Source organism: Syzygium oleosum, unplaced genomic scaffold (assembly GCF_021117445.2).
Source record: "Syzygium oleosum isolate NSW1041296 unplaced genomic scaffold, Sole_v2.1 Sole_v2.14, whole genome shotgun sequence".
NCBI classification, from domain to species: Eukaryota; Viridiplantae; Streptophyta; class Magnoliopsida; order Myrtales; family Myrtaceae; genus Syzygium; species Syzygium oleosum.
The window spans coordinates 9,317,624-9,340,598 of record NW_026607498.1 but is presented as its reverse complement, the minus strand read 5'-3'; the positions used below and the strand labels follow the sequence as shown (position 1 = coordinate 9,340,598).

Genomic DNA, 22,975 nt, shown 5'->3' with positions numbered 1-22,975 from the left:
CAGATGTTTCGTAAAAATGCCGGCGGCTAGTTCCCACAGTGAGTGGGGTAATCGGTATAGATTATTTTAGTGCAATAATTTGACTCCATTGCTGATGAGTTTTGACCCACTAAATTGTTTCGTTACTAAATTTGAAACTTTTGAATCTTGAGAAACCCGAGTTGCACGGCAGAAAAATTCAGATTACGAACTCACTCGACTATACGAAGGCTTAAAGAAGTAATAGAACTCACTAGACTAAGTTCGTAATAGATGGACACATTCGACCTATTGACTTAAGCTTTTAGATTGAAACTTTTTTGGTATCGAAGCACAGGTCAAGTAGTTCGAATCCCGACGCTTTTCTCTCGAACTCATTGCGCGCGGTGAGCTCACAATAACTGACACACATAAAATAGGAGGGCGTTGCCTATTTTATTAAAATGAGCCAAGTCATGCATGTCTGAGGATCGACTTAACTTAAATATGTTATGTATATGTAATCTTCTTTTATTTATTTGTTTAAGTTTTTTAGGTGGGATTTTCTTACGTAATTTAACTCAAATTAGGGCTTAGGATTTTTCACCACATCTATATGTGAAAATTGTCACGTATACTTCTATGGAAACTCAGTTTTTTCACTCTCATTTGCATTTAGGGTATGCTTATTTCGGGAAAATTTTCATAATAAAGGAAAATATTTTTTGGGAAACCGTTTTCTAGAAAAACGTTTTCTCTGATTTCGGTTAGGGAATTCATTTTCTTAACTTTAAGCATATATATTTTCTTTGACCGTAAATGATTTTTCATTAACCGATCATTTTCAGCAAACCAAACACGTAAAAGTCCACAAAACTAATTTGTGAAAAATTCTATCTCCCAAACAAGCATGCCCTTAATTTAAGTCCAATCTTATACATGACTTGAGTTAGGAGAATATTATCAAGCGGATTTTGGACTTAGTGAACGGCCATACGCAATATTCTCTCGATCTGCGCGACCAATTTAATGACTATTTTTGGTCTGTTGCTTATTATAACCTACCAAATCCCACTACCCAACCCCAAAATCCAGCAGATGCGACCGGATCATACGTAGTCGATCTAAAACTAAAAGTTAGATGACCCGAGAAAAAATTAAAAATAAAACTGTCACGACTCTGCAAATGCTTAAATGCTCATGAGACCACTCTTCCCCGTTGGTCGCACCACCTCCATTCTCTCCCTCTCTCTCTCTCTCTCTGAAAAGAAAATCAGTATCACATTGATTCAAGACTGGAAGTGAGAGAGCTGAGACTGTGGTAACTTCAAGCTTCAACATGTAAGCGCAACGTGAATTGTGTTCACTTCTGTTCTAACTTTTTGAATCTCTCTCTCTCTCTCATGAGTTTGCTTTTTCTCTTTGTCGTGTTTGGGCGGTGAAAAAGATTGGCAAAACCAGCATCAAAAGAAAGAAAGGTAGTGAGTGACAGGGGGGTCTCTTTGTAGGACCCAAGTGTTTCAGTTCTATTCTCTTGCCTTTTCTCTTTTTATTTTCCTCGTGAAGAATGGTTCTCTGGTCGGTTCTCAACTTGGTTCTTAGAATTCATGAACTCCAGAGGCTAAACGATCTTCAGTTCAACCATTACTTTTTATAAAAATAAAAGGAAATTTACAATGGGGGTCAGTACGGCTTCTCCCTGCTGCTCTGCCACCATTAATGGCTCCGCCTTATCTTGAGTATGTGGAATATGCTGGGGCCTCATAACTCGGCATGAGATCTTGTTTCCAAAAATTATACTGTAAGAAGATTTAGTTTCGTTTCTCTTTTTTCTTTTCTTTTCCTTCTTTTTTTTTCTTTTCTTTGTTGTTCGATATATGTTAGTAAACAATCGGTGGTTACATGCTTCTTCTTTTTTCTTCCTATCCAATTCTTGATTTAGAAATATGCAACAAAAATAAAAACATTCTGTGCTTGGAATTTAGTAACTGAGCTCAGCTTTTGGAAGCTACCTATGTTGTTTGTGCTCCATGGATGATAAACCCCACCTGTGTCGTCTTTTTTCTGGTACATCATTAGACAATCTGAGCTAATTATACGCTTTTTTGGTAACTGTGAGAAACATAATTTGCATAGAATGAAGGGCAAAAGAAAGAAGTGAAAAACGATGGTTTCGGTGTTGAGAGTGAAGGAGACGGAAGAACAAGTGTAACTGCATTGATTGGGAATTTCGTATTCATTCTTTTTTCTTTTTCTTTTTGTTTGCGTGTGTCGAGAAGAAATTTTGGAAATGTCAACTGGAGTCCAAAACCAGGGGACAATTAGGGAGCACTTGAAGGAACAGCTTGCTCTTGCTGTGAGGAATATCCAATGGAGCTATGCAATCTTCTGGTCAATTTCAGCTGCACAACCAGGGTATACTAATGGCCACATCTCTGTTCTTGTACATATTTGTTGTAAAATATTTTTCTGCATAGGCTTCTATCTAAGGTTGCTTGTTCTCCTAGTGACCCAAAAAAAAAAAAGGCTGCTTGTTCTCCTGAGTTTCAGAGTGTCAATGCAGTTAGTAGGTCTAGTTTAGGATTAACATAAATAAAAACTAACAATGATGATAAATTTGAATATTATTGCTTGCCCGCTTGACTCTGAGGTTAGAGCATTGGATCTGTAATGCAATGGTCATTGATTCCAACAGCCGGCTTTTTCTCTTTTCAATTATAGAGTTGCATTCCTATAGTCATATCAGCTTGGTTTTTCCTTATTTGGTATTCATATTAGCTTGTTTAGATTCTTCGTATGCCACTTAGCTTCTTGAATTTCTGTTCATAATTGGGATTGTCATGCCTACAAGAATAAAATCTTCCTATGCGTCGGCTTGCCTTGAGATATGAGAAGTGAATTGGTTTGAGGCTCGTCATGTTTCTTCTAGCTGAAAAAAATTGAGTTTCGTGCAGGGTACTGGAATGGGGTGGCGGGTATTATAATGGTGACATAAAAACCAGGAGGACGACACAAGCTATAGAACTCAATGGAGGAGACCATATGGATTTGCATAGAAGTGAGCAGCTAAGAGAACTATATGAATCCCTCTCGGGCATTGAATCCAATCCACAAACTCGTAGAAGGCCTTCAGTTGCGTTATCCCCAGAAGATCTTGCCGATACAGAATGGTATTACTTGGTTTGTATGTCCTTCATCTTCAACATTGGGCAATGGTAAATTCCTTTCTTACAAGTAGTGTTACTTAAACCACTCTGTGCCATGTTATGCCTTTTTCTCTTTCCTATTCCAATTTGTAAAAGCAGCTTATGTTCAGTACTCACCAGTTCGCAAACAATGGTTCTTCACTTCATTAACCTGCAGTTTGCCCGGACAAAGTTTAGCAACTGGTCAAATGATTTGGCTATCCAATGCACACTGTGCAGATAGCGAAGTGTTCAGTCGGTCTCTGCTTGCTAAGGTTGGTGATGATCTTACTTGAGAAGCAATGTTAATTGTTAAAAGTTTGCCATTATTTGATGACCCTATGCACTTATAAGTTATGATGGACGGTCAAATCTGACATTTGCTTACTGTGCTGATATTGTTCTGTAATATGGGGATTCAACAACCACATTCTCCAGAGCGCATCAATCCAGGTATTATATCTGTTCACAAAATGTTACCAGCTAACTTTTGATTGCTTTCACTTAGATTCCTCACCATCGACAATGAAATGATTCCAACACGAAAGAAGAATCACTGCTTTGTAATTTGGACAGTTTCAAAGTCTCTTCTTGACTAGATAACTCTCCTTGTATCCTCTTTCTCGCTTTTCAGACTGTTGTGTGCTTCCTGTTTTTGGATGGCATCATTGAGCTTGGCACAACCGAACTGGTATAATGTCGCAACCCTCCATTATGGTTTCTCCAGTATTTTGAAGTTGCAAATGCAGAGGAAATCTATACCAAGTTTCCTTATTTTTCCTTTTCAAATGCTTTGGAAGGTTTTGGAAGATCGTAATCTCATTCGATATGTCAAAACCTCCCTCTTAAAGTCTTCAGACTTGAAGAGATCCGACCCTTATGCTAGAGATACTACTGAAGAAAGCATAATGATTTCAGTAGAAGCAGAGGAAGGAATAACTTCACTTAATACCAGTTCGAATGGGCTTGATCCCAACCAACAACTTGATGACTCGTGTGTTATTGGAGAATTAAATGGGGTTGCTTCCCGAATACAAAGTTGGCAGATCAAGAATGATGAGCTTAGTTACCACATCCATCAATCCGGAAATTCCAGAGATTCTATTTCGCAATCCTTCTTAGAAACTGGAACATCCATTTCAATTCCTAATATTGAGAAGTCCAACGATCATTGGCCAGAAAACCTTCAAGAATGCAATAACGAAGAACTAAACAGGGTAGACCTTCGAGGTGACGTTTTGCACTACCAGACCATGCTTTCATCTATCTTGAAAACCTCCAACGGATTAAGATCAGGACCACATTGTGAATGGGGTGAACCAGTGTCAAGTTTCATTGGTTGGAAGAAAGGACAACTCAAATGGCAGAGAGAAAAATGCGTTCCACAGAAGTTGCTGAAGAAGATCTTGCTTGAAGTACCTCAGCTGCATGCGAGGAGCATGCTCAACTTTTGCAGAGTAAGTTGCAAGGGAGATGGGATGTGGATGGCTTTGAAAGATGAACTCGGTCCAGACCATACACTATCTGGAATTAGGCAAAGGGAAAAGATAAACGATCAGTTTTCTGTTCTTTACTCGATCATCCCATCAGTAAACAAGGTATGTATATTTATATGCCTTCAACGTGGGAAAACAATGATCCCTTCATCATTCTATTGGCACTAGCTAACATTCAAATGAATATTGCGGAATCGCATAATCCAGGCTGACAAAGTATTGATACTAGATGACACAATCGAGTACGTGAAGGAGCTTCAGAGAAGGGTGGAAGAGTTGGAGTTGAGCAGGTCGTCAAACGAATTATTAGCAATCTCTGGAGGAAAACCCCAAGAAAGTACAGAGAGGACATCTGATAACTGCTGCAGTCCTCGGAAGGGTCTCAGCAAGCGGCCAGTAGCTACAAAAAGGAAAGCTCACAACTGTGACGCGACAGAAACAGATACCAGTTATCTTAGAGATGGTCCAATTGATTATTTAAGTGTTCGTGTGAATGATGAAGACGTGCTAATTGAGATGAGGTGTCTTTGGAAGGAAGGAGTAATGATAGAGATAATTGAAGCTTTGAGCCATTTCAGTTTGGATTCTCACTCAGTTCAGTCATCGAGCAGCGACGGTATTCTTTCTGTGACCGTTCAATCCAAGGTATAGACTCAGGTTAAATTGCATTTTCCTTATGAAGTTACAGAAATTAGCTCGACTAAGAAATTGAGCGGGATTGGATTGTGATATATTATGTACTTTCATGTTTAGTCCAGATAATGCCAGTATAATAAGACAGGTAGCAAAATAAATCATTGATTCGCCCGCAAGGATTAACATTTTCTATTATTTTCTTGCGGTTGCAGAGATCAACAAGAACAAAAACAACAGCTGCAGCGATCAAACAAGCGCTTTGGGGAGTCGCTCAGAAATGCTGAAGATCATTTACTGACTGATATATCCTTAGGATAGCTTGACAAGTTAACCATAATCATTTTGAGAAGTCATTACTGATGTTCTTCCTGATAGGATACTCTAATAAATGGAGAATAAATTTTTCGGAAATATCGATTTCATTCTTTCAGGGTCAGAATGAAGATTTGTGCCTATCTCAGATCAGGGTCTATTCCTTCTAATGAGCTTTTACTGATATATTTTGAGGAAACTTGGAGGAGGAAGCACTTCAAGCATTAGCTAATTAATTGAAAAAGTACACGCAACCCTAGTCTAGTAAAAAAAAGTACAAAAAATTTCAGTCATGAAAATTTGTCACTCGGCCTAGGGGACTGTCAACAAATATATATAATGAACCAGAGCGGATCCTTAGAAGGCTCAATCTCGATCCTCGTCTGGATTATGGGATTACCGTGATGTAAAATTTTCAGAGAATAACGAGGCGTGCATGCACCGACACATTAAAATAAGGAACGCATCCGTGAAGTCCATCGTCCATGTATACTAAATAGATAAGCCATGGAGGCCCTCCCAAAGCTTAGGCTCCCTTTTGGCAAAAGAACATGCAACCCTAGCCTAGCAAAAACAAGTATAAAAAGTTTCAGACATGAAACTTTGTTACCCATCTTAGGGGACTGTTCTGCTCCACTCCTGCCTGGCTAACTCATTTGAGAACCGAAATTACTGAGAAAATTACTTACTTGTGGTATGCGTCTTCCTTGAAAAGGTGAAATAATCAGAAACCCAAATCACCTCAAAACAAAGGAAAAAAGTAGAAGTTAATTAGAGAAGAGACAGAAACTGTGGAAAAACCATCAAGACCAGGTTGAAGTGAAGGAGGTCAAATATTATAATGGAGGCTTTATGGGAAGGTGAGAAAGATGCTCCTTACAAGATTTATTAGTTAATAAATGGGCAAAGTCCACCAAAAACCTCAAATTATATCCACTATAACATATTTACCCTAACTTTTTCTATGACACCAAAAATTTTAAACTTATATAAGTGTGACACATTTGCTCTCTGTCAAAGTTCCGCCAATGAACACTCTTAAAAATCTGCTTATATAGATATCGGAAAATAAACGGTTTTGACATGGCGTCCACGTGACATAATCATTAGACGGAATATTGACGGAGGGTAAATGTATTATACCTATTGGGTATTTTATATCACAAGAAAAAGTTTAGGGTAAATGTATTATAGTGAACATAGTTTGGTAGGTATTTTTTGTGACTTTTTCCCTTGATAAACCACATATTGTAGTATCAACCTTTTCAGCCAGTCATATTGAAATCTCACTGAACCCATGCTTTAACAGAGGCCAAAGAATGATGTCCCATCTTAAAATCTTTATAAAGTAATGCAAGTTTGCTTTCTTTAAGCAAAAAAAAAAAAAGCGGAGAAGGACGCCAACATCGACAAAAGGACAAACCAAAGACAAAGGCGAATGCATTGGAGATAGATACCACCAAATCTAAAGACGATTAGGCTGGTGATATTATAAAATAAACTCCCCCCTTCCTTTAATTGGACAGTAAAGTATAGTGTTCTTGCTTTATGCAAAGATCTGCTTGAAGTGGTTAAAAACCTCCAACAGACATAATCAAGACCCAGGTATGGAAAAAGATGAACAAGCACCATCTTGATGGGGTTGAAGTAAATATTTTGGTACTATAGCAGCGCCTGGTTTGATTAAAGTTCTTCCTCGTGTCCATCATTATGCACATCCAAAATTTAAATTTAGTCGGGTGATTTTATCGTTTATTCTTAGTCCCTATGTCATCACGCCGTCAAATGTGCAGCAATCTCACAAAATCAATATGACTCCAATCACAGACCAGTTCCTGCTTTCTGGAACTCCAATTACTGGTTCATTTGACAGTTCCCTTTAGTAAATCATACAATCAAGAACATGGTCTCTACTAGATCCCTTCACAGTACTTGCTACAGCTACTAAAAAGATCTGGGAAAGAGAATTTCTGCTTCACACAAGAAGCATTTACCAAAAATATACTGTGCAATACACATCAGAGACGAAGCATTTATGGACGCCGCCATCAATAAACAGAAGCAGTTGGGAGTAAGCAAGGCAGAGAGATTATAGTGTCAGTATATGTAAAATTTACAAAATTTACGTTCTTCTGAATTTTATTTCCCACAATGATTAAGAAGTAGAAAAAAGCATACCCATGAAACTTTCTATATTAACTTTCTAAACGAATCTCCCAGAAATATCACTCGTGCCCCACCATATCAAAACAGTGACATATGAAAGGTGAAGTATGTTCCGTCGGCAACATAATTGTTCAATCAAAAGGACACTAGTCGAATCTAGCAAGTTCGAAAAAGGTAAATCATCAATCAAAAGGAGGGCAGGGCAGTAGAGATCAAGAAAGCCAATGTTTTAGCCACACCACCAAGGATTAATTGCTCTAGCTCAATATCTCGCACCTTATTGTGCTTTTGCAGAGAGCAATGTCAGTGAAGGAAGAACTAGCATTTGGAATTCATTTCAATAGTGATGAAACAAGAAGTTCAAGATTATGATACCATCACCACCATCTATCCAATTAAGTAGCGACATGGAAACAAGGGAAAAGTGTAGGGCCATTGCCTCCCCGAGATAAATAATAAATAATTCAAGCGCACAAGAATTAAAATGCATTTGTTGAATTCCATTTCAACGGAATGCAATATCAACATTACATGTTTCGTCTTTTCTCCTTTCAAACTAACAACTAGTACATTTGGCACAAAATCTCCTACAACTTAGTTTCAATCGACATCGCTCCCCTGCTCTTCCCATGTCAAGTATAAGCCAAACACTGATACAAATCACACAACAAAACCACACCAATTCCAGATACAAAGAGACAATCTTAAATACTGAATCTTAAATACTGCTATCGAAACATAGAAAGGGGGCAGGAAGGAGTGGAAGCAATCTGAACATTACTGCAGAGCAATTTCTCCATCATCAACCATCTTCGACGGCAGAGTATGAAAAACCAGGAACATGAATATGAATAGCGAATTCACCATACAGAACCACATATCACATGTTAAACAGTACTTATAGCATTGTAGTGACTGTTGCTTGAATCTTAACCCCTGCAAAATCCTTGACAGTGTATCCAATTTTCTCAAACTTTCCTTCCTCGTTACTCTCCCTAAATTTCAGATAGTCAGCACAGACAAATGGCTTGTAAATCCTTGCGTTACCTTTCCCCACAACATCATTGGGTGCCAATATCACCTTCTCATCCTCAAAACACCAAAAGAAAGCCAGAGAATGGCGGTTCACTGGTTGCTTAAGAACAACTCGGTGTTCAGATGACCTAAACCTTCCATTGCTCCAAGCCTGCATCAAATCTCCAATATTAACCACCAAAGAACCCTTGCAAGGATCTATATTCAACCACTCCCCTTCCTTGGATCTCATCTGAAGCCCACCAATCTCATCTTGATAGACTAGTGTTATGCAACTCATATCAGTATGCATTCCAAGTCCTTCGACCTCTTTTTCTTTTACATTTTCAGGTGGGGAATAATTTACAATCCTCAAATAACCATGACAGTTGCTGAATTCTGTCTTGTGATACTTCTCTTCGTAATCATTGCCCAAGCACTTCAACAGAACCTCTATAACTATCTTTGACACCTCAATCACCTTGCTTCCATACTCTTGCAACGCATTGCTGGCAGAATAAAAGCAAAGAAACCAAATTCAAAAACAAAATAGTGCGTGATAAAAAGGCAGAGAAAGACCAAAGAAAGTTACCTTATTTCATGATTTTGTGAGCCAAAAAGTTCATCAGCAGACGCCTTTGCAGAGGCCATAAAGTTGGGTCCAGACACTCGTAAACTTTCAAAGTAAGGAGATGCTATAAAACGTGGAGTGTAGGTCTGGATTGATGATGATGGACCTAGTTTGAGTTTCAATTCCTGAGGAAGGCTGAATATATGCTCCGATAGCAAACAAAGCTCACTGAATATACTTTCAGGTATACCGTGATTGATAACATAGAAAAACCCCCATTCTTGACATGCTTGAGAGAGTGCAGAGAGGAAGGTGGACTCTACAGGTTGAGACAAATCAAGAACAGGAAGTTGAATGGAAATTTTTGATTTGGTCATTATTACACTAGAAGAGGACAAGGGTACTTCAGCTAGCTAGGAATGTAGGCACACAGAGTTGGCTACTTATAGAGTAGGGTACTTAAGAGAAGAATTTTATATATCAAAATTGTCATTCGCTGCTTTGTGTTAGTTTCAAATGCAAAAATGATGAGCAATCATTAAAAAACTTTTCGAGTCGTCAATTGCCGCACTCCAACATAAAGTGGTAGGAATAAAACCACAAAGGCTACCATGATTTGTAGCGTAGACCAGGTGGCATAAAGGGAACTATTAACATAATATTGGTAGGGACAGGTCATACTGATTACCCACCATAAATATAGCCAAAGAAACACTGTACTATCACTGAAATAAGCAAGCAATAAGATTTGCCGGGAGAAAAAATGTAGAAAAGAGTTCAACCCCTATCTCAGCAGCAATAATACACGGGATGAGAGGAGGTATTGGTGCTTAATAAAGCCTTTAGTAGTGCTTTATTATAATTGGTAGTCGGACAAGCTTCGATCAGTAACGCACACACGCCTCAATGTTATTTTAGAATCAGGCAAATATGCCTTGCAATATGTACCACATATCAGGATAAGAGTTCGGCAAACCAATCTGCCATTTCACAAACTGAGTACCAAGAACAAGTTATAAAGACTATGCATAACACAGATTTCTTTTAGAACTTTGTGCCATTTTCCATCTAAATAATACACGATCTCAAAACTCTACCTCTAAGAGCATGAGTATGACGTATGTCCTACCACATCACATAAATTTTCCCTAGTTACTGGAAAATTTATGTCCCAAAAATGAGCATTCAAATCTGATCATAAATATAATAAATCCAGACAATTTTCTTGCATAATGGTCTCACTCCCACTCAATTGTTGATGGAGGCTTCGATGTGATGTCCAGAACAACTCTATTGACACCTCGAACACTGTTGCATATCTTTCGTGATACGTGGTCAAGGAACTTGTGATCAAACTGATACCTGAAATTGTTTGTAATTGACATATAAGCACTCGGCATTCCGAAAAGGAAAAAATTAAAAGGAAACTCCATAGATACGAGGGCCCTTAAATGCCCTTTAATAAAGACCGTCATCCAGATAAGCAAGAAAAAGGCAAAGAAATTGTTGAAACACACATGCACAAGTAAAAGACCGAGAACAAGAAATATCAGAGCAACGAAAATGCAAGAGATGCCGACGTAGTTAGTGGGCTTTACAAGCCATTATCCAATCCTAGAGACAAGCCTCCCACAATACAAGCTGGCAAGATGACATTCTTTTCCAAAGACAAGAAAGAAGTATGACAAGCCCTAAAGGAACTGCCTGCTTACCAATCTGCCGTCATTCCGTCTTGACTTGTGACCGCTCTAAGAGCAACAACATGAGAATGTGTCCTTTGATCACCCTGAACTCCAACAGACCTTACTGGAAGAAACACAGCAAAGGCTTGCCAAATGTTATCATATAGTCCAGCATCCTTGATTGATTGAATAAATATTTCATCCACCTTGAGAAGACAAAACAAGAAGACAAAGGTCATGCCTTCAAAGTGAAGAAAGTGGAGAAACATTTGTGACATGCCTTAACAACACATACCTGGCGAAGGATATCTAAAGCATCATCTTTCGTTACGTCGCCCAAAACTCGAACTGCAAGGCCAGGACCAGGAAATGGGTGACGCTTCAGAAATCCTTCGGGAACATCCAATATCTTTCCAAGTTGACGAACCTTAAGAGAAATAAATAAAGCTAGTTAAAAACCAGACAAGTCAGAACCAAAATAAAGACAAGCAACAACAAGCCAAGAAGAAATAATACCTCATCCTTGAATAGAAGCTTCAGCGGTTCAATCAGCTTCAATTTCATATCCTTGGGAAGTCCTCCAACATTGTGATGACTCTTAATTGTGTGTGAGTGTGACCTTCCAGTCCCTGGGGGAGGACATGATTCGATCACATCGGGATATAAAGTTCCTTGGACCAAATATGCAGGTTTCTTCCCCAACTTTTTCTCCAGATCATGGGCAAAAGCATCGAAGATGCAAATAAATTCCTTTCCAATTATCTTTCTCTTCACCTCAGGATCTTCTACACCCTTTAACTTGCTAAGGAACTGCTCAGTCGCATCGACACAAGTAACTGGCAGATGTAGATCTCTTTCAAAGGTTTTCATGACACGCTCCTGCTCCTTGTACCTATAAGAAGCAAAGTAAGGCAGAGGACATAAAATGGCAAGACCACACAAAAGATTTCCCCAAAAAGGAGGCTCAAACTCACCTCAGAAGACCATTGTCAACAAAAACACAATGAAGCCTCTCTCCAATAGCCTTGTGAACAAGAGTTGCGGCAACTGTTGAATCAACACCTCCAGATAATGCGCAAATGACATGATCTTCAGGCCCCACTGTTTCCTTTATCACTTTAATCTCTTCATCCATTACATTTTCCATCTTCCACCCTGCAGTGACTCCACAAATGTCAAAAAGAAAGTAGCGCAGTGTTTCCATTCCTTCAGGTGAGTGAGTAACCTGCACCATATTCAACAGCCAACATTTATGAGGAGAGACATGCGGTGATCTCAAAATCCAGTCACAACTCGGCAGCAAGAGAAGACCATCAAGCTCAAGCCTAATCGGTCATATCTACTAAATGCTTTAATTAACCAAATTACTCAAGAAAATTTCTTATTTTGAGGAAGTCAGCAACGAAATTCACATGAAATATGCACAAATCAGGCTGTGCAACAAGTTGCCTCCCACTTCAGTTGAACTTAATCAAACCCGAAGTGAACTCACGAACCAATAACCCAAAATCTAAACTTCCACTAATTAAAACTTACATAACCAAATCTATGTGAAAATTCTTTTGCATCGTGAACCAAGAAACCAAAAAGAACAGCAAAGAAAAATCAAATGCCGTCGCCGCCATAAATCCAGTGCAAGACAGATTTTTTTTCCTAACAGAAGCCAAAATCAGAATCAAAACCAAACCTCAGGATGATACTGAAGCCCATAGAACCTCCTCCCTAAACTCTGGACGGCGGCCACCGCCCCCTGCTGGCTCCGCGCGACGACTTCGAATCCCTCGGGCAACCTCACCACCTCATCCCCGTGACTCATCCACACAGCCTGCCTATCCCCCACGCGCTTCGACCCGAAGAGCCCCGAATCCTTCTCCACCTCGATCTCCATCCTCCCGTACTCCTGCTTCTCCCCGATCCTGACCTCCCCTCCCAGCCTCTGCACGACCAGCTGCAGCCCGTAGCAGATCCCCAGCACGTACACCCCGTTGCCCTCGGCCCACTCGGCGAACCCCTCGGGGAAGCTCGGCGAGCCGGCCGAGTGGACCGAGTGGGGGCCGCCGGAGAGGATCACCACGCGCGGGCTGTGGTCGGTGATGGCCTTGAGCGGCGAGGTGCCGGAGATGCAGAGGGAGAAGACGGAGAGGCTCCGGATGCGGCGGGTGATGAGGTGGGTGTACTGGGAGCCGTAGTCGAGGATGAGCACGAGGTCGGACTTGACTTCTTTGGCGTCCATCTCGGCGGCGGCGGCGGAGGCGGTGTGTGTTCAGGCCCTGCAGGGTTTAAGCGGAGCGAGGGAGAGAGAGGGGCTAGGGTTTTAGTGGAGTTTGGCGGGAAGTGCCGCCGTGAATGTGTGGCAAGGGTGCTAAATGGGGCAAAAAAGAATGGGTTAATATTACGAAAAATCTTAAATTGGTATGTTCGTGATAAATTTACTCTAAATTATTTTTTTGATCACAAAAAATTCTTAACTAATACACCTGTAACAATTTTATCCCGAACTATTTTTTTGATCACCAAAAGCCCTAAACTGTTACATCTGTGACAATTTTACCACGAACTAATTTTTTAATATTATTTTTTATTTTTTCAAATTTTTTTATTTGTTTTTTGTTTTCTTTTCTTTTTCCTTTCCTTTTCTTTTCTTTTTTCCTTCATCTTCAACCACTGGCCGGTCGCCAGACAGGCGACCGGCCAGAGGCGGGGGCCGGAGAGGTCGGCCCTGCCGGCCGCTGGCGAGGCCGACCTCACCGGCAACTGGCAAGGTCGGCCTTGCCCACCCTTGGCAAGGTTTGACCTCGCCAGTTGCCGACGAGGGGTCATCCTCGCTGTCGCTGGCAAGGCACGGCCCCGCCGGCAACTGGCGAGGTCGGCCGAGGCTCAACCTTGCCGCTTCTAGGCAAGGCCGACCTCGCCAACGCCGGCGAGTTCGAGCCCTCGCTAGAGCGACAGAGAGTTCGAGCCCCCGCCAGATCTGGCGAGGCTTGAACTCGCCGGCAACTGGCGAGGTCGGCCTCGCCCAGAAGCGACGAGGTTGAGCCTCGGCTGACCTCGCCAGTTGCCGGCGGGGCCGAGCCTCGCCAGCGACGGCGAGGACGACCCCTCGTCGGCAACTGGCGAGGTCAAACCTCGCCAAGGGCGGGCAAGGCCGACCTCACCAGTTGCCGGCGAGGTCGGCCTCGCCAGCGGCCGGCGGGGCTAACCTCACCAACCAGAGGTTGAAAATGAGGGAAAAAAAAAAGGAAAGGAAAAATAAAAAATATTCAAAAAAATAACATTAAAAAATTAGTTCGTGGTAAAATTGTCGCAGGTGTACCAGTTTGGGATTTTTGGTGGTCAAAAAAATAATTCGAGGTAAAATTGTCGCAGGTGTACCGGTTTGGGATTTTTTGTGGTCAAAAAAATAGTTTGGGGTAAATTTGTCACAGATGTACCAGTTTGGGGTTTTTCGTAATATTAACCCAAAAAGAAAGGAAGTGGGAATAATATCTTCCCGAAATTATGTTAAAATTCCCCATTTTTCTGGTGGACACGTGGCAGGAAAAGGAGTTATTCTTATGGAGGCAATTTTTTTGTGGGAAAATTTTATGGAATTTCTTATGTCTTTTTAGCCCAGAAATAGGAAGGAGATGTAAAAATGGGATTATTGCTCGAAACCCCACCCCCCCCGGGTTAAACTTTGACGATGTTGGACAATAGTCCCCAATTTTCGAAAAGTTTCTGAAAATGGCCCCGAGCTTTGCAAATTTTAAATTGCCCCTTGAGCTTTGATTTTTGTTGCAATCGCTGGCTTTTTTTGTCTGTCTATATAGCCGTTAAATGTCATATTTGTCGACAAAAAGAAGACCTTTGTTACATGATCGATAAAGTTAAATCATTCTCTAAAATTACACATCTCATATGACAAACAAGTTTTGGGTTTGCTACACAACAACATATTTGTCGAGCAATTATTGAATCATCGATTGTATTTTTTCCGTCGATAAAATACGGCAATAGCATAAAATCTTATATCGTTAGCAATGATAGGGTACTTAAATTGTCTTCAAAATAACAGTACAGAGGCTAAAATGCTATGTAGAAAAGGGAAATGAACCAAAAAAGAAAATAAAATAGAATCATCTTTATTCTTTAGATGTTAATCAAACTTTAAAGAAAATTCCACAACTAAACTAACGTACTCGCGTAAAATGCTTATGAGTTTCAAAAGCCACTTTGCCACCACTAGCATCCGATCGCTCTCATCCCTCCCCAACAGCATCTATTCCTTCTTTTTTGGCCCATGCCCACTCGAGTATTGAGCATGTTCACATTCCCATCCCCACTCAAAACGCATTGGTCAGGACCACCGTAATACAAGAAGTGACCCCTAGGACCACCCAAATCATGGCTTGCATTGGCATTGTAACGCCCAGGATCATCCACAACCCCAACGAAGGACTCGTCAAGTGGGTCAGTGAAAATTGCCCTGCTGATCTGAGACCTGGATCTGGCACACATAGGCTGATCCATTGGTTCCTTCTTCAGGGAAATGACCACCTCCCCACCTGGCTTGAGTCGCGCCCAAATCGGCCATCACCATGAATAGCTCCTTTGGCCAGTCCCCGACGCGCGCTGCTCTCGCCGAAGAACGGGCAACAGTTCCTCGATTTGTTGTCCTGCAGGTCAGGAGACGGAAAAGGCAGGTCGAAAACACGCGAACTGGGGGCAAAGACTAGCTAATAGTACCGTGGGGGAAATGCTTATACTGGCACTTTATGTAGCTCGAGCCTTAGTCATGTTATAGTCGATGTTTACTTGTGACAGTACATGAAGGTCTTGATGTCGGAGCACCGACGAGGCTCTTTTTTTGTAACCTGATATATAAGTTAGAACAAGGTCATAATGCTGCCCACGGTGTTGGGAAACTGGGCTTAGGACGAGGCCGAGGGGCACTTTGGAGCTGATCTGCAATAGAGAGAAGGATTAGGAAGAAAAGATGAAAATTTCTGATTTATAAACTGGACGACAGAAGCTTAAAGATAGTACAATATAGCTTATGGTTGGCAGCTGAGTTCCCATATAAGTGTGGATTTACCTGGGGTGAATGACAGGTACTAGAAATAAACCAGACCATCTATGGTTCAATTCAAACCATATTTTGCTTTCTTTCGACAGTAATTGAAAGAAAAACAGAGAGAGTAGAAACAAAGCATAACATTCGTCTTTCACTATGCTACAGCACATCGTTACCGTCTGGAAAAGGTGAGTTCATACTAATTTATATAGCATCATGTCATGAATCATCGGCCTAAACATGTATAAGAGCAAGCATTAACGAGCCTCAAAAACTTTGTCGACAGTCTTCTATGTGACTAGGACACCGGCTAACTCTATGCAAGTTGTCCGTGCCTTTGACAGATAATTGTAATATTCTGTTATTAGACCGCAGAAGCGAAAAAACTCGACTTTTCATCCCCAGAGGAAAAAAGATGCAAGGCATTTACTTACTATCTAGCCTGCCTGCGTACTATCGACTGGTGCCACAAGATCCACGACCCAAATGCTCGCACTGCCGAATCGGCCGTCCTTCATGCTAGGACTCCAGACATTTATCTGTGCCCTTGCTGCATAATGGCCACCTGTATATAACGTCGACACCGACTATATTGCAAGGGAATAATGAGTAATTTGTCGGATATTGTTGACTAGAACGTAAGCAGAGCACTCTGCATTCTCCGAACTACCGGAGAAACTTTATATTTGCCATAAGTACTGTAAGAATTGCTTACGCGTTTACCCGTTACATTATCTTTTTGCGCCCCATCACACTTGGGAATGGTCTTTGTCCATGTTGTGAAAACCGTTTTGCGATCAGTAGATCTTCCTTTGTGGCTCTTGCGACAGGCACGGTTCCATGAGGACACTGCTTAATAAAAGTATTCAATCTTGGAGCTCCTTAAATCATCTGAAAGTAGCACAATGCAATAACCGCGCATGTGGGTCTTACTTGATCCGCAGCTGCCCGATATTGTCTCCTCAAAACGATTGCTACACCATCAATTTGCAGACTGCTTCCGAATAAACACAAATTTGGATGCAACGCATTTTCGTTTCGGATCAAATTCAATTGTCTTTTTCTTGAAGAATTCATATCATCCAAACTCCAGAGCACTCATTATGTCCTTCAATTTTGCTTTAAAAGCATACCTGCCCCTAAATAGTTTTATCAAACGTCTGGTAAAGGGGAACATTAAAGCGCAAAAGCCATCTGTTGACAAATTCCAGCATAGGCCATTGGCCAACTCAACCAAAACTTGAATATTCAGCAAACCTGGAGACAAAACGGCATGACATGAATCTAATGGAATTTAGCGAGAGTGTCAAGTAACTAGCAAAACTGCCAATTTTATCTATTATCTCCTTACTGATAGTTGAAATGACTATCCAGGGAGTCAAATTTCCTACAATCATCCCAAAACTGTTCAGCCTCTTTTAGTAATCGCAGTATAGCAAATCCTAGAAAAAGTTACGAGTTTTTTTTATCAAAACTTGCTGTCGGACTATGTGTGAGTAATTGTAACTTGGATCCATCGAGTGAACTTGATGGCGCCACAGATGAATCCTTGGCCTTACAACAAAACTCGCTAGTTTCTTGGTCCATCTCAAGCTTTTTCCACACATCATTAAATATAATTACAGGAAAATTCACTGATGGCTGCTGCTTTTTTGCGGGATTTCCGATCATCATTTAATCCTCGGTACAAAAGTTCCCCTTCATATTAGCAATTCGACTCCATCTCCTCTATTATATCCTCTAGGATGCTCTCTACCATCTTGTTAACAATTCCTTCGGCATCCTTTCGAGTATCCACCCAAACTTGAGGCTTTGCCAAGTCCTCTTTGACGAGCTGCTCCAAAGTGCCTAACCTCGTTTGGAAGACGAGGTTCCAATCTACCCATTTGATCGCCTCACGAGCCACATTTTCATCTGGTGGAACCATCTTAGTATTTAGTCTGAGAAATCTGAAATACCACTCGTTTGCAACTTCTTGGAGGATTTCATCAACATAATCAAAGAGGAGCGTGTGATCGATGCCGGACCGATCTGGCTGCGTCCCTATTGCACTAAATAAAAACGGGGGAAGAAATTGCTCCGACTCGGGGTACTTCACCAGGAGTTCATTCCAGTTCAAATCCGAAGCTATCAAAAGTGACCTCACATACTCAGATGTGAATCCAAGCTTATCATCAGCCTTATTGGTAGAAAATTTGGAGTCTGATGGGGAAGTCACTAAAGCAATTTCAGGTGACCCTGATGGTGGATCAGCTGCAAGTGTCACAACATACTTAGGTCAATGAAACAGAATACCAAAAGAAAGGAAAAAAGAACAGAATAAGATTAATGTCTCTTTTCCAAAGTGAATCCTACCCGGTTCAGACATGGTTCTATCCAAGCTCACAGTAGTTCTGGAAGTAATCACATTATCTGCATTCTGGGCATTTGTAGCTCTTAATAAGGAATCATCCACCAAAGAAGTTTCCGGTTGATTTTGTAGAGGTGAATCCTGAAAATGTCAAAGATACGAAGTTGTAAGCTGTATAAAATATCCTAGAATGACAGTAGGAACTGTTAGAAGAGGACAGGGCAGAGAAAAAGACATATAGGTGATAGTAGAACAATGAAGTCAACAACTTATCGACTAAAGTTGACAAGAGAAAGTGTTACCAATTCAAAGCAACATAAGCATTCTCCTTTGTGGGGGTCCTTAGTTGCACTGATGCTCTGATTAGCGCAACAATATGGCCCGCAATTCAATGCTTCAGGTTCTTTGAAAGGATTGACACTATTTGGGAGCATATTATTTGTTGTTTCTGCAATAACAGATTCTTCAGCAATGCCAAGATGCGCCTGGTTAGAAGGAGCTTGACCAAGCTCGCAAGGTAAAGATATATCTTCGGAGCCTGAATCAAAAGGGAAAGGGGTAATTTCATGCATTTCAGTTTCGAGAAGTTTCTCTTGCATTTCTAGGTTTGCTTTAGCATGATTAAACGGATCATCGGGATTCCTGCAAGTATCATCATTCAGCGTGGGGACCTCCTCATTTGGCCTCGGTGGGCTCGGAACATTATTATCATTTTCCTTGTGAATCCCCAGTCTGTTCTGATTGTTTAGATAGTAGCTGTAGGAGCTGAACCTCATCTGAGCGGTAAACATCCCAACTTCTTCGGTTCTCCCGGAATTGAGGAAGGACAACAAGTCTTGCCCAGGCAAAGAGAGTGACCTCCTTCTTGTATTAATGAACTGCTCTTCAGAAACCTTTTTATTCAGATCTTTACTTAATGGCTGAGAGAGATGTATCCTAGCTTCAGCCATATTGAAGTTTACTTCCTTGTGATCTCTGTGACTTCCTGGACAAGCACCTCCGCCTGTTGTAGCAGATTCACGTCCGATTTTCGCTCGGGGACTGTCATGCTCACCTGCAATATCTTTCATCTCGATATCAACTGAAAATTTAGGCATCTGTCCCTTCTTTGTTCTTCTTAGCTCAGTAGCATTCCTCGTTTTCCTTCTCAAACCTTGAAATGGAAAGTGTGACTGTCTAATGGCTGGGACCTCATTTCTTATGCTATTGTTTGTTTGTGAAGATGAGCCGCTTTTCTCGATGTTTCCTGCGCTTTGTGGTCCAGGCCCTAAAACCACTGTTGAAAAGTGCTCTTCACTGCTTCTCTTGGGACGGAGTTTTCCCCAGCTCATGATCTTCTTCCAGGAAAGCATACCTGTACTTTTCTCTTGAATCACACTTGTATCAATAGTACTATCACACTTTTGTTCTTTTTCCTGAGAGTCCCGCAATTCTTGGATGTGCTTCGCTAATACAGAGTCTCGGTCATCCAGGAGTTTAGAGAATAATTGTTTGTTGGAATTCAGCACGTGCAACGCTTCCAAGAATTGCTTAGACTTGTGGCCCGTCCGATCATCACCAAAGTGGCCACCGTTGACGAACTTCTGATTTACCAGTGCCTCCGCCACTTCGTTCCTATGAAGGGATTGGACATTCGTCTTCTTCAAATCTTTATTTACTGCCACACTGATGCTTCTACAGCCAATCCCTCCTCCGCTTCTGGGGTGTACCTGATGGCAAAATAGTCCTCTGAATGTCGACTGAGAAGGTCCATCCACTAACATAGGATGGGGAAGTTTCCGTGGAGAACCCATATTTGAATCATTTCGTCGACGCCTACGGTGTGTCTTCCCTAGGCTTTTGGATGAGTGACTTGGAGTCTCGAGAAAATGTTTCATTTCCTGTTTTGCTTCAGCATTCTCTCTCTTTAACCGGTTGCTCATGAGCCTCTCCTTTTGCCTCATTTTATTTACACATTCATCTCTGAACTTGACAACCGAAGTTGTGTGATCCTGTTCGCCCTAGAGGTTACAGATTGGCGGTCAGATGGTTTGCTTCATCCAGCAAATGTTAAGAAATAAAACAAGAGACAGAAGTGGAGACTACAATTACAAGAATGTTCCACCAGAAAATGTAAATGCAACCGATGGCTGAGTTTAGATTTTGAATATAAATATGCAAAAATTTGGGTGATCTCAATAGCAGAGGGAACAATAAATAGACTTACAACAGCACCTTGGCTCTTCTTATCCGACGTGTGAAGAGTTTTAGGTCTCCCTTTCATATGCACATCGTCTGCAAAGGTAAATAAATCAATAAATTCTACACTTCAAACTTAACTTTTTTATATTTGACATTTATTTTCTTTTGTGCGTGGATGTTGGATGCTGCATTTCTGAGCATATTTAGTTAACCCTTCCGTGTTGCAACTGATAAACTTTGAACTGGAAAGCGTATTAAAATGATAATCATGTCGATGGTTTCTTGATAAGTGATGCGGTCCAGTTTGAATTCTCACCATGGTTGTGCCTATTCTCTGAATGCCTCGCATCTGTGAGCAGCTTCATATGTAAACGACCAGGCAGAAGCTCAGGAACGTTCATCAAATCCCAAGACATGCAACCCAACTGGTACTTCTCGTATAGCCTGGGGCTTTTCGATGATCTCTTTCCCGTGATACTTGAACTAGCGCTCCTAGCTCAGAATTGCCTCTTGGCTCCTGTCATTCAGGCAATGACCCTCAGGTAAACTGCAGTACATTGACAGATTGAAAAAGAAAAACATTAGGAATGATAGAAACCAGTTCTTTCAACTGTTTCATTCCAAAAGAACATCTAAACTCGCAGCAGATTCCTCAAACTACAATCTTTTTGCATAATTAGTTGATGACACAAATTCTTCTGATGCAAAACATACAATTCAATTCCTCTGCCCTTCGTAATTCACTTTTTTGAGACTAGATGCTGTCGAATGGATTTGTCTATTTAGAGTGATTCGGTAAAGGCAAGCCCATGTTGAAACATACTAATATATTTAAAAAGAAGTTGCTCGTTTTGAGTTTTACGCTCAATTTTTTGAATGGGAAAAGAAGGGCCTGGACATAAAAAACCAAGTCTAAGTTGTACAATGAGTAAAATCAACTCTTAAGCAGGTGTGATGGTAGTGAAATGTAGCATTATTTTGTCAATTAAGAATTTGAACTCTAGTCTCATAGACCTCTTCATTTGCTGGAAGCAGAAAACGCAAGATTGCAACCATATACCAGGCAAAATTTTCTCAAGAAAGTGAGAGCAAGAAGGCATGAACTGGTTTGTAGAGAAAGCAAGAAAAAAAGTACCATTAATGAGACTCTGAGCTCAAGTGCTTTGAGAGAATGCCCAGAAAGTTTAGTCAACTCAAGATTTTCTGAGGTTAACTTGCAATGGCTATCCTTGAGGATCAAAAGTTACGTCGAACCCATCAACAATTTGCCAGGAAGAGAAAAAGAATAAGAAGAAGGCGGGCGAGGAAATGTGAAAATGAGAGGGAAGAGAGAGAAGGTGGCATGAATATGTGAAAGAAGACTCAAATAAGACATGGGGGTGGGAGTTATTATGACATTGACTGGTAAACAGAGTAACCACCACAGTTCTTGCAGGCTTGGAACTGAAGCAAAGTTGAGTTGTGCTCCTCTCTCTCTCTCTCTCTCTCTCTCTCTCTCTCTCTCTCTCTCTCTGTAGCTAGACAGCATCAAAGCTAAAGAGTGAGGTGGGATCAAATGAAAGCTTACAAATTTGCAGAGTATCCTTCTCACTTGGTTCCTGTGTTTGATCCTCTTGGACTCTCTCTCTCTCTCTTTCTCTTCCGCATATGGTGAGAGAACCAGGATCCAAGAAAGCCATGTACAAAACTTTTGCGGTCACACCAACTTCACCAATGCATCAGCATTTCCTTGGCAAGGTTTCCAATCTGGTAGGTCAGGAAAATTTCCAACTTGGTCGCCCGTGTGTGCGCATTTTATAGGGTAAATCTTGGATTTTTCAACTCTTTTTTGGGAGAACAGTTGGCCCAACTTTGGCAATGCCAAAGCTCCCAATTGTGTAAAAGTGTTCATATCAGTCATCAATAGGATCATTGAAGGGGCTGAAAAGAATAGGTTGATCCTACGGCAAGGGAAAGCTATTCATTACTTGCCTCAGAATGTCATGTGGATACATGATGAGTGTATATTGAATTGTGGGGTTCAAAACTTTACCCTAATCAAATATCGCACTGGAATCATATCTAAGTTTTGAAATTTGTCGAGTTCATCAGTCATTCGATATATGTCGATATTATTTGGCGAGTATATGTATCGAAAGACTTTGGATCCCTCGTGATTTTTACATTTCTTTCTATCATTGGAAAAACTAATGTTGATATCGGAAGGATAAATTATCTTGAAAGGTTCTCAACAACTTATTCTCAAATAAGCATTTGCTAATTTACTATTGACGGGTTTTTTAGAAAAGCAATTTACTCGGGAAAAATCTTTTTTCCTTTTCCGTTTGGCCAACTAAAAACGAGTTAAAGACGGTGCATTGAAGTGAAAACT

General features: G+C 40.9%; 4 protein-coding genes and 1 long non-coding RNA gene across 8 annotated transcripts; 2 read left to right on the top strand and 3 right to left on the bottom strand.

Annotated features, from left to right (window-relative positions):
• The first annotated feature begins 1,834 nt into the window (after positions 1-1,834).
• LOC115662644 (transcription factor GLABRA 3-like) lies at positions 1,835-5,686 on the top strand. The gene is made up of 8 exons (XM_030584753.2): positions 1,835-2,373; positions 2,913-3,173; positions 3,322-3,418; positions 3,582-3,596; positions 3,778-3,834; positions 3,944-4,741; positions 4,847-5,284; positions 5,488-5,686. Exons 1-8 carry the CDS (start codon positions 2,249-2,251, stop codon positions 5,557-5,559), a joined length of 1,863 nt encoding a protein of 620 aa, XP_030440613.2. The 5' UTR covers positions 1,835-2,248; the 3' UTR covers positions 5,560-5,686.
• A 2,546-nt stretch (positions 5,687-8,232) lies between these two features.
• Positions 8,233-10,160, bottom strand: LOC115662646 (gibberellin 20-oxidase-like protein). The gene is made up of 2 exons (XM_030584755.2): positions 9,360-10,160; positions 8,233-9,276 (listed from the first exon to the last, which is right to left on the bottom strand). The coding sequence occupies exons 1-2, from the start codon at positions 9,713-9,715 to the stop codon at positions 8,652-8,654; spliced, it is 981 nt and encodes a 326-aa protein (XP_030440615.1). The 5' UTR covers positions 9,716-10,160; the 3' UTR covers positions 8,233-8,651.
• A 144-nt stretch (positions 10,161-10,304) lies between these two features.
• Positions 10,305-13,292, bottom strand: LOC115662647 (uncharacterized). Its single transcript, XM_030584756.2, has 6 exons — positions 12,708-13,292; positions 11,995-12,245; positions 11,537-11,912; positions 11,316-11,447; positions 11,051-11,226; positions 10,305-10,700 (listed from the first exon to the last, which is right to left on the bottom strand). The coding sequence occupies exons 1-6, from the start codon at positions 13,251-13,253 to the stop codon at positions 10,577-10,579; spliced, it is 1,605 nt and encodes a 534-aa protein (XP_030440616.2). The 5' UTR covers positions 13,254-13,292; the 3' UTR covers positions 10,305-10,576.
• A 1,978-nt stretch (positions 13,293-15,270) lies between these two features.
• On the top strand, positions 15,271-15,868 carry LOC130139832 (uncharacterized). Its single transcript, XR_008817893.1, has 2 exons — positions 15,271-15,469; positions 15,545-15,868. It is a non-coding gene; the product is annotated as an uncharacterized LOC130139832 (long non-coding RNA).
• Positions 15,869-17,566: 1,698 nt separating this feature from the next.
• On the bottom strand, positions 17,567-22,545 carry LOC115692313 (uncharacterized). 4 transcript variants are annotated; one of them, XM_030619119.2, is made up of 6 exons: positions 22,172-22,545; positions 20,921-21,151; positions 20,630-20,697; positions 18,726-20,423; positions 18,429-18,564; positions 17,567-18,326 (listed from the first exon to the last, which is right to left on the bottom strand). In XM_030619119.2, the coding sequence occupies exons 2-6, from the start codon at positions 21,018-21,020 to the stop codon at positions 17,779-17,781; spliced, it is 2,550 nt and encodes an 849-aa protein (XP_030474979.2). In that variant the 5' UTR covers positions 21,021-21,151; positions 22,172-22,545; the 3' UTR covers positions 17,567-17,778. The 4 variants fall into 4 exon arrangements, with proteins under 4 accessions (XP_030474979.2, XP_030474978.2, XP_030474977.2 ...); XM_030619118.2 differs by lacking the exon at positions 22,172-22,545 and adding an exon at positions 21,740-22,066; XM_030619117.2 differs by lacking the exon at positions 22,172-22,545 and adding an exon at positions 21,740-22,066 and having other exon boundaries at positions 20,921-21,121.
• Positions 22,546-22,975: the final 430 nt, after the last annotated feature.

Coding starts and splice junctions, on each gene's coding strand:
- LOC115662644 (XM_030584753.2), top strand. CDS start 2,249: ATGTCAACTGGAGTCCAAAACCAGGGGACAATTAGGGAGCACTTGAAG. Junction 2,374..2,912: donor ATTTCAGCTGCACAACCAGG/GTATACTAATGG, acceptor AGTTTCGTGCAG/GGTACTGGAATGGGGTGGCG. Junction 4,742..4,846: donor TCATCCCATCAGTAAACAAG/GTATGTATATTT, acceptor CGCATAATCCAG/GCTGACAAAGTATTGATACT.
- LOC115662646 (XM_030584755.2), bottom strand. CDS start 9,715: ATGACCAAATCAAAAATTTCCATTCAACTTCCTGTTCTTGATTTGTCT. Junction 9,277..9,359: donor TCACAAAATCATGAAATAAG/GTAACTTTCTTT, acceptor TTATTCTGCCAG/CAATGCGTTGCAAGAGTATG.
- LOC115692313 (XM_030619119.2), bottom strand. CDS start 21,020: ATGTCTTGGGATTTGATGAACGTTCCTGAGCTTCTGCCTGGTCGTTTA. Junction 20,698..20,920: donor AGAGAATAGGCACAACCATG/GTGAGAATTCAA, acceptor TTACCTTTGCAG/ACGATGTGCATATGAAAGGG. Junction 18,565..18,725: donor GCTTATGTTGCTTTGAATTG/GTAACACTTTCT, acceptor TGACATTTTCAG/GATTCACCTCTACAAAATCA.
- LOC115662647 (XM_030584756.2), bottom strand. CDS start 13,253: ATGGACGCCAAAGAAGTCAAGTCCGACCTCGTGCTCATCCTCGACTAC. Junction 11,227..11,315: donor CTTTAGATATCCTTCGCCAG/GTATGTGTTGTT, acceptor TGTCTTCTCAAG/GTGGATGAAATATTTATTCA. Junction 10,701..11,050: donor GACGGAATGACGGCAGATTG/GTAAGCAGGCAG, acceptor AAACAATTTCAG/GTATCAGTTTGATCACAAGT.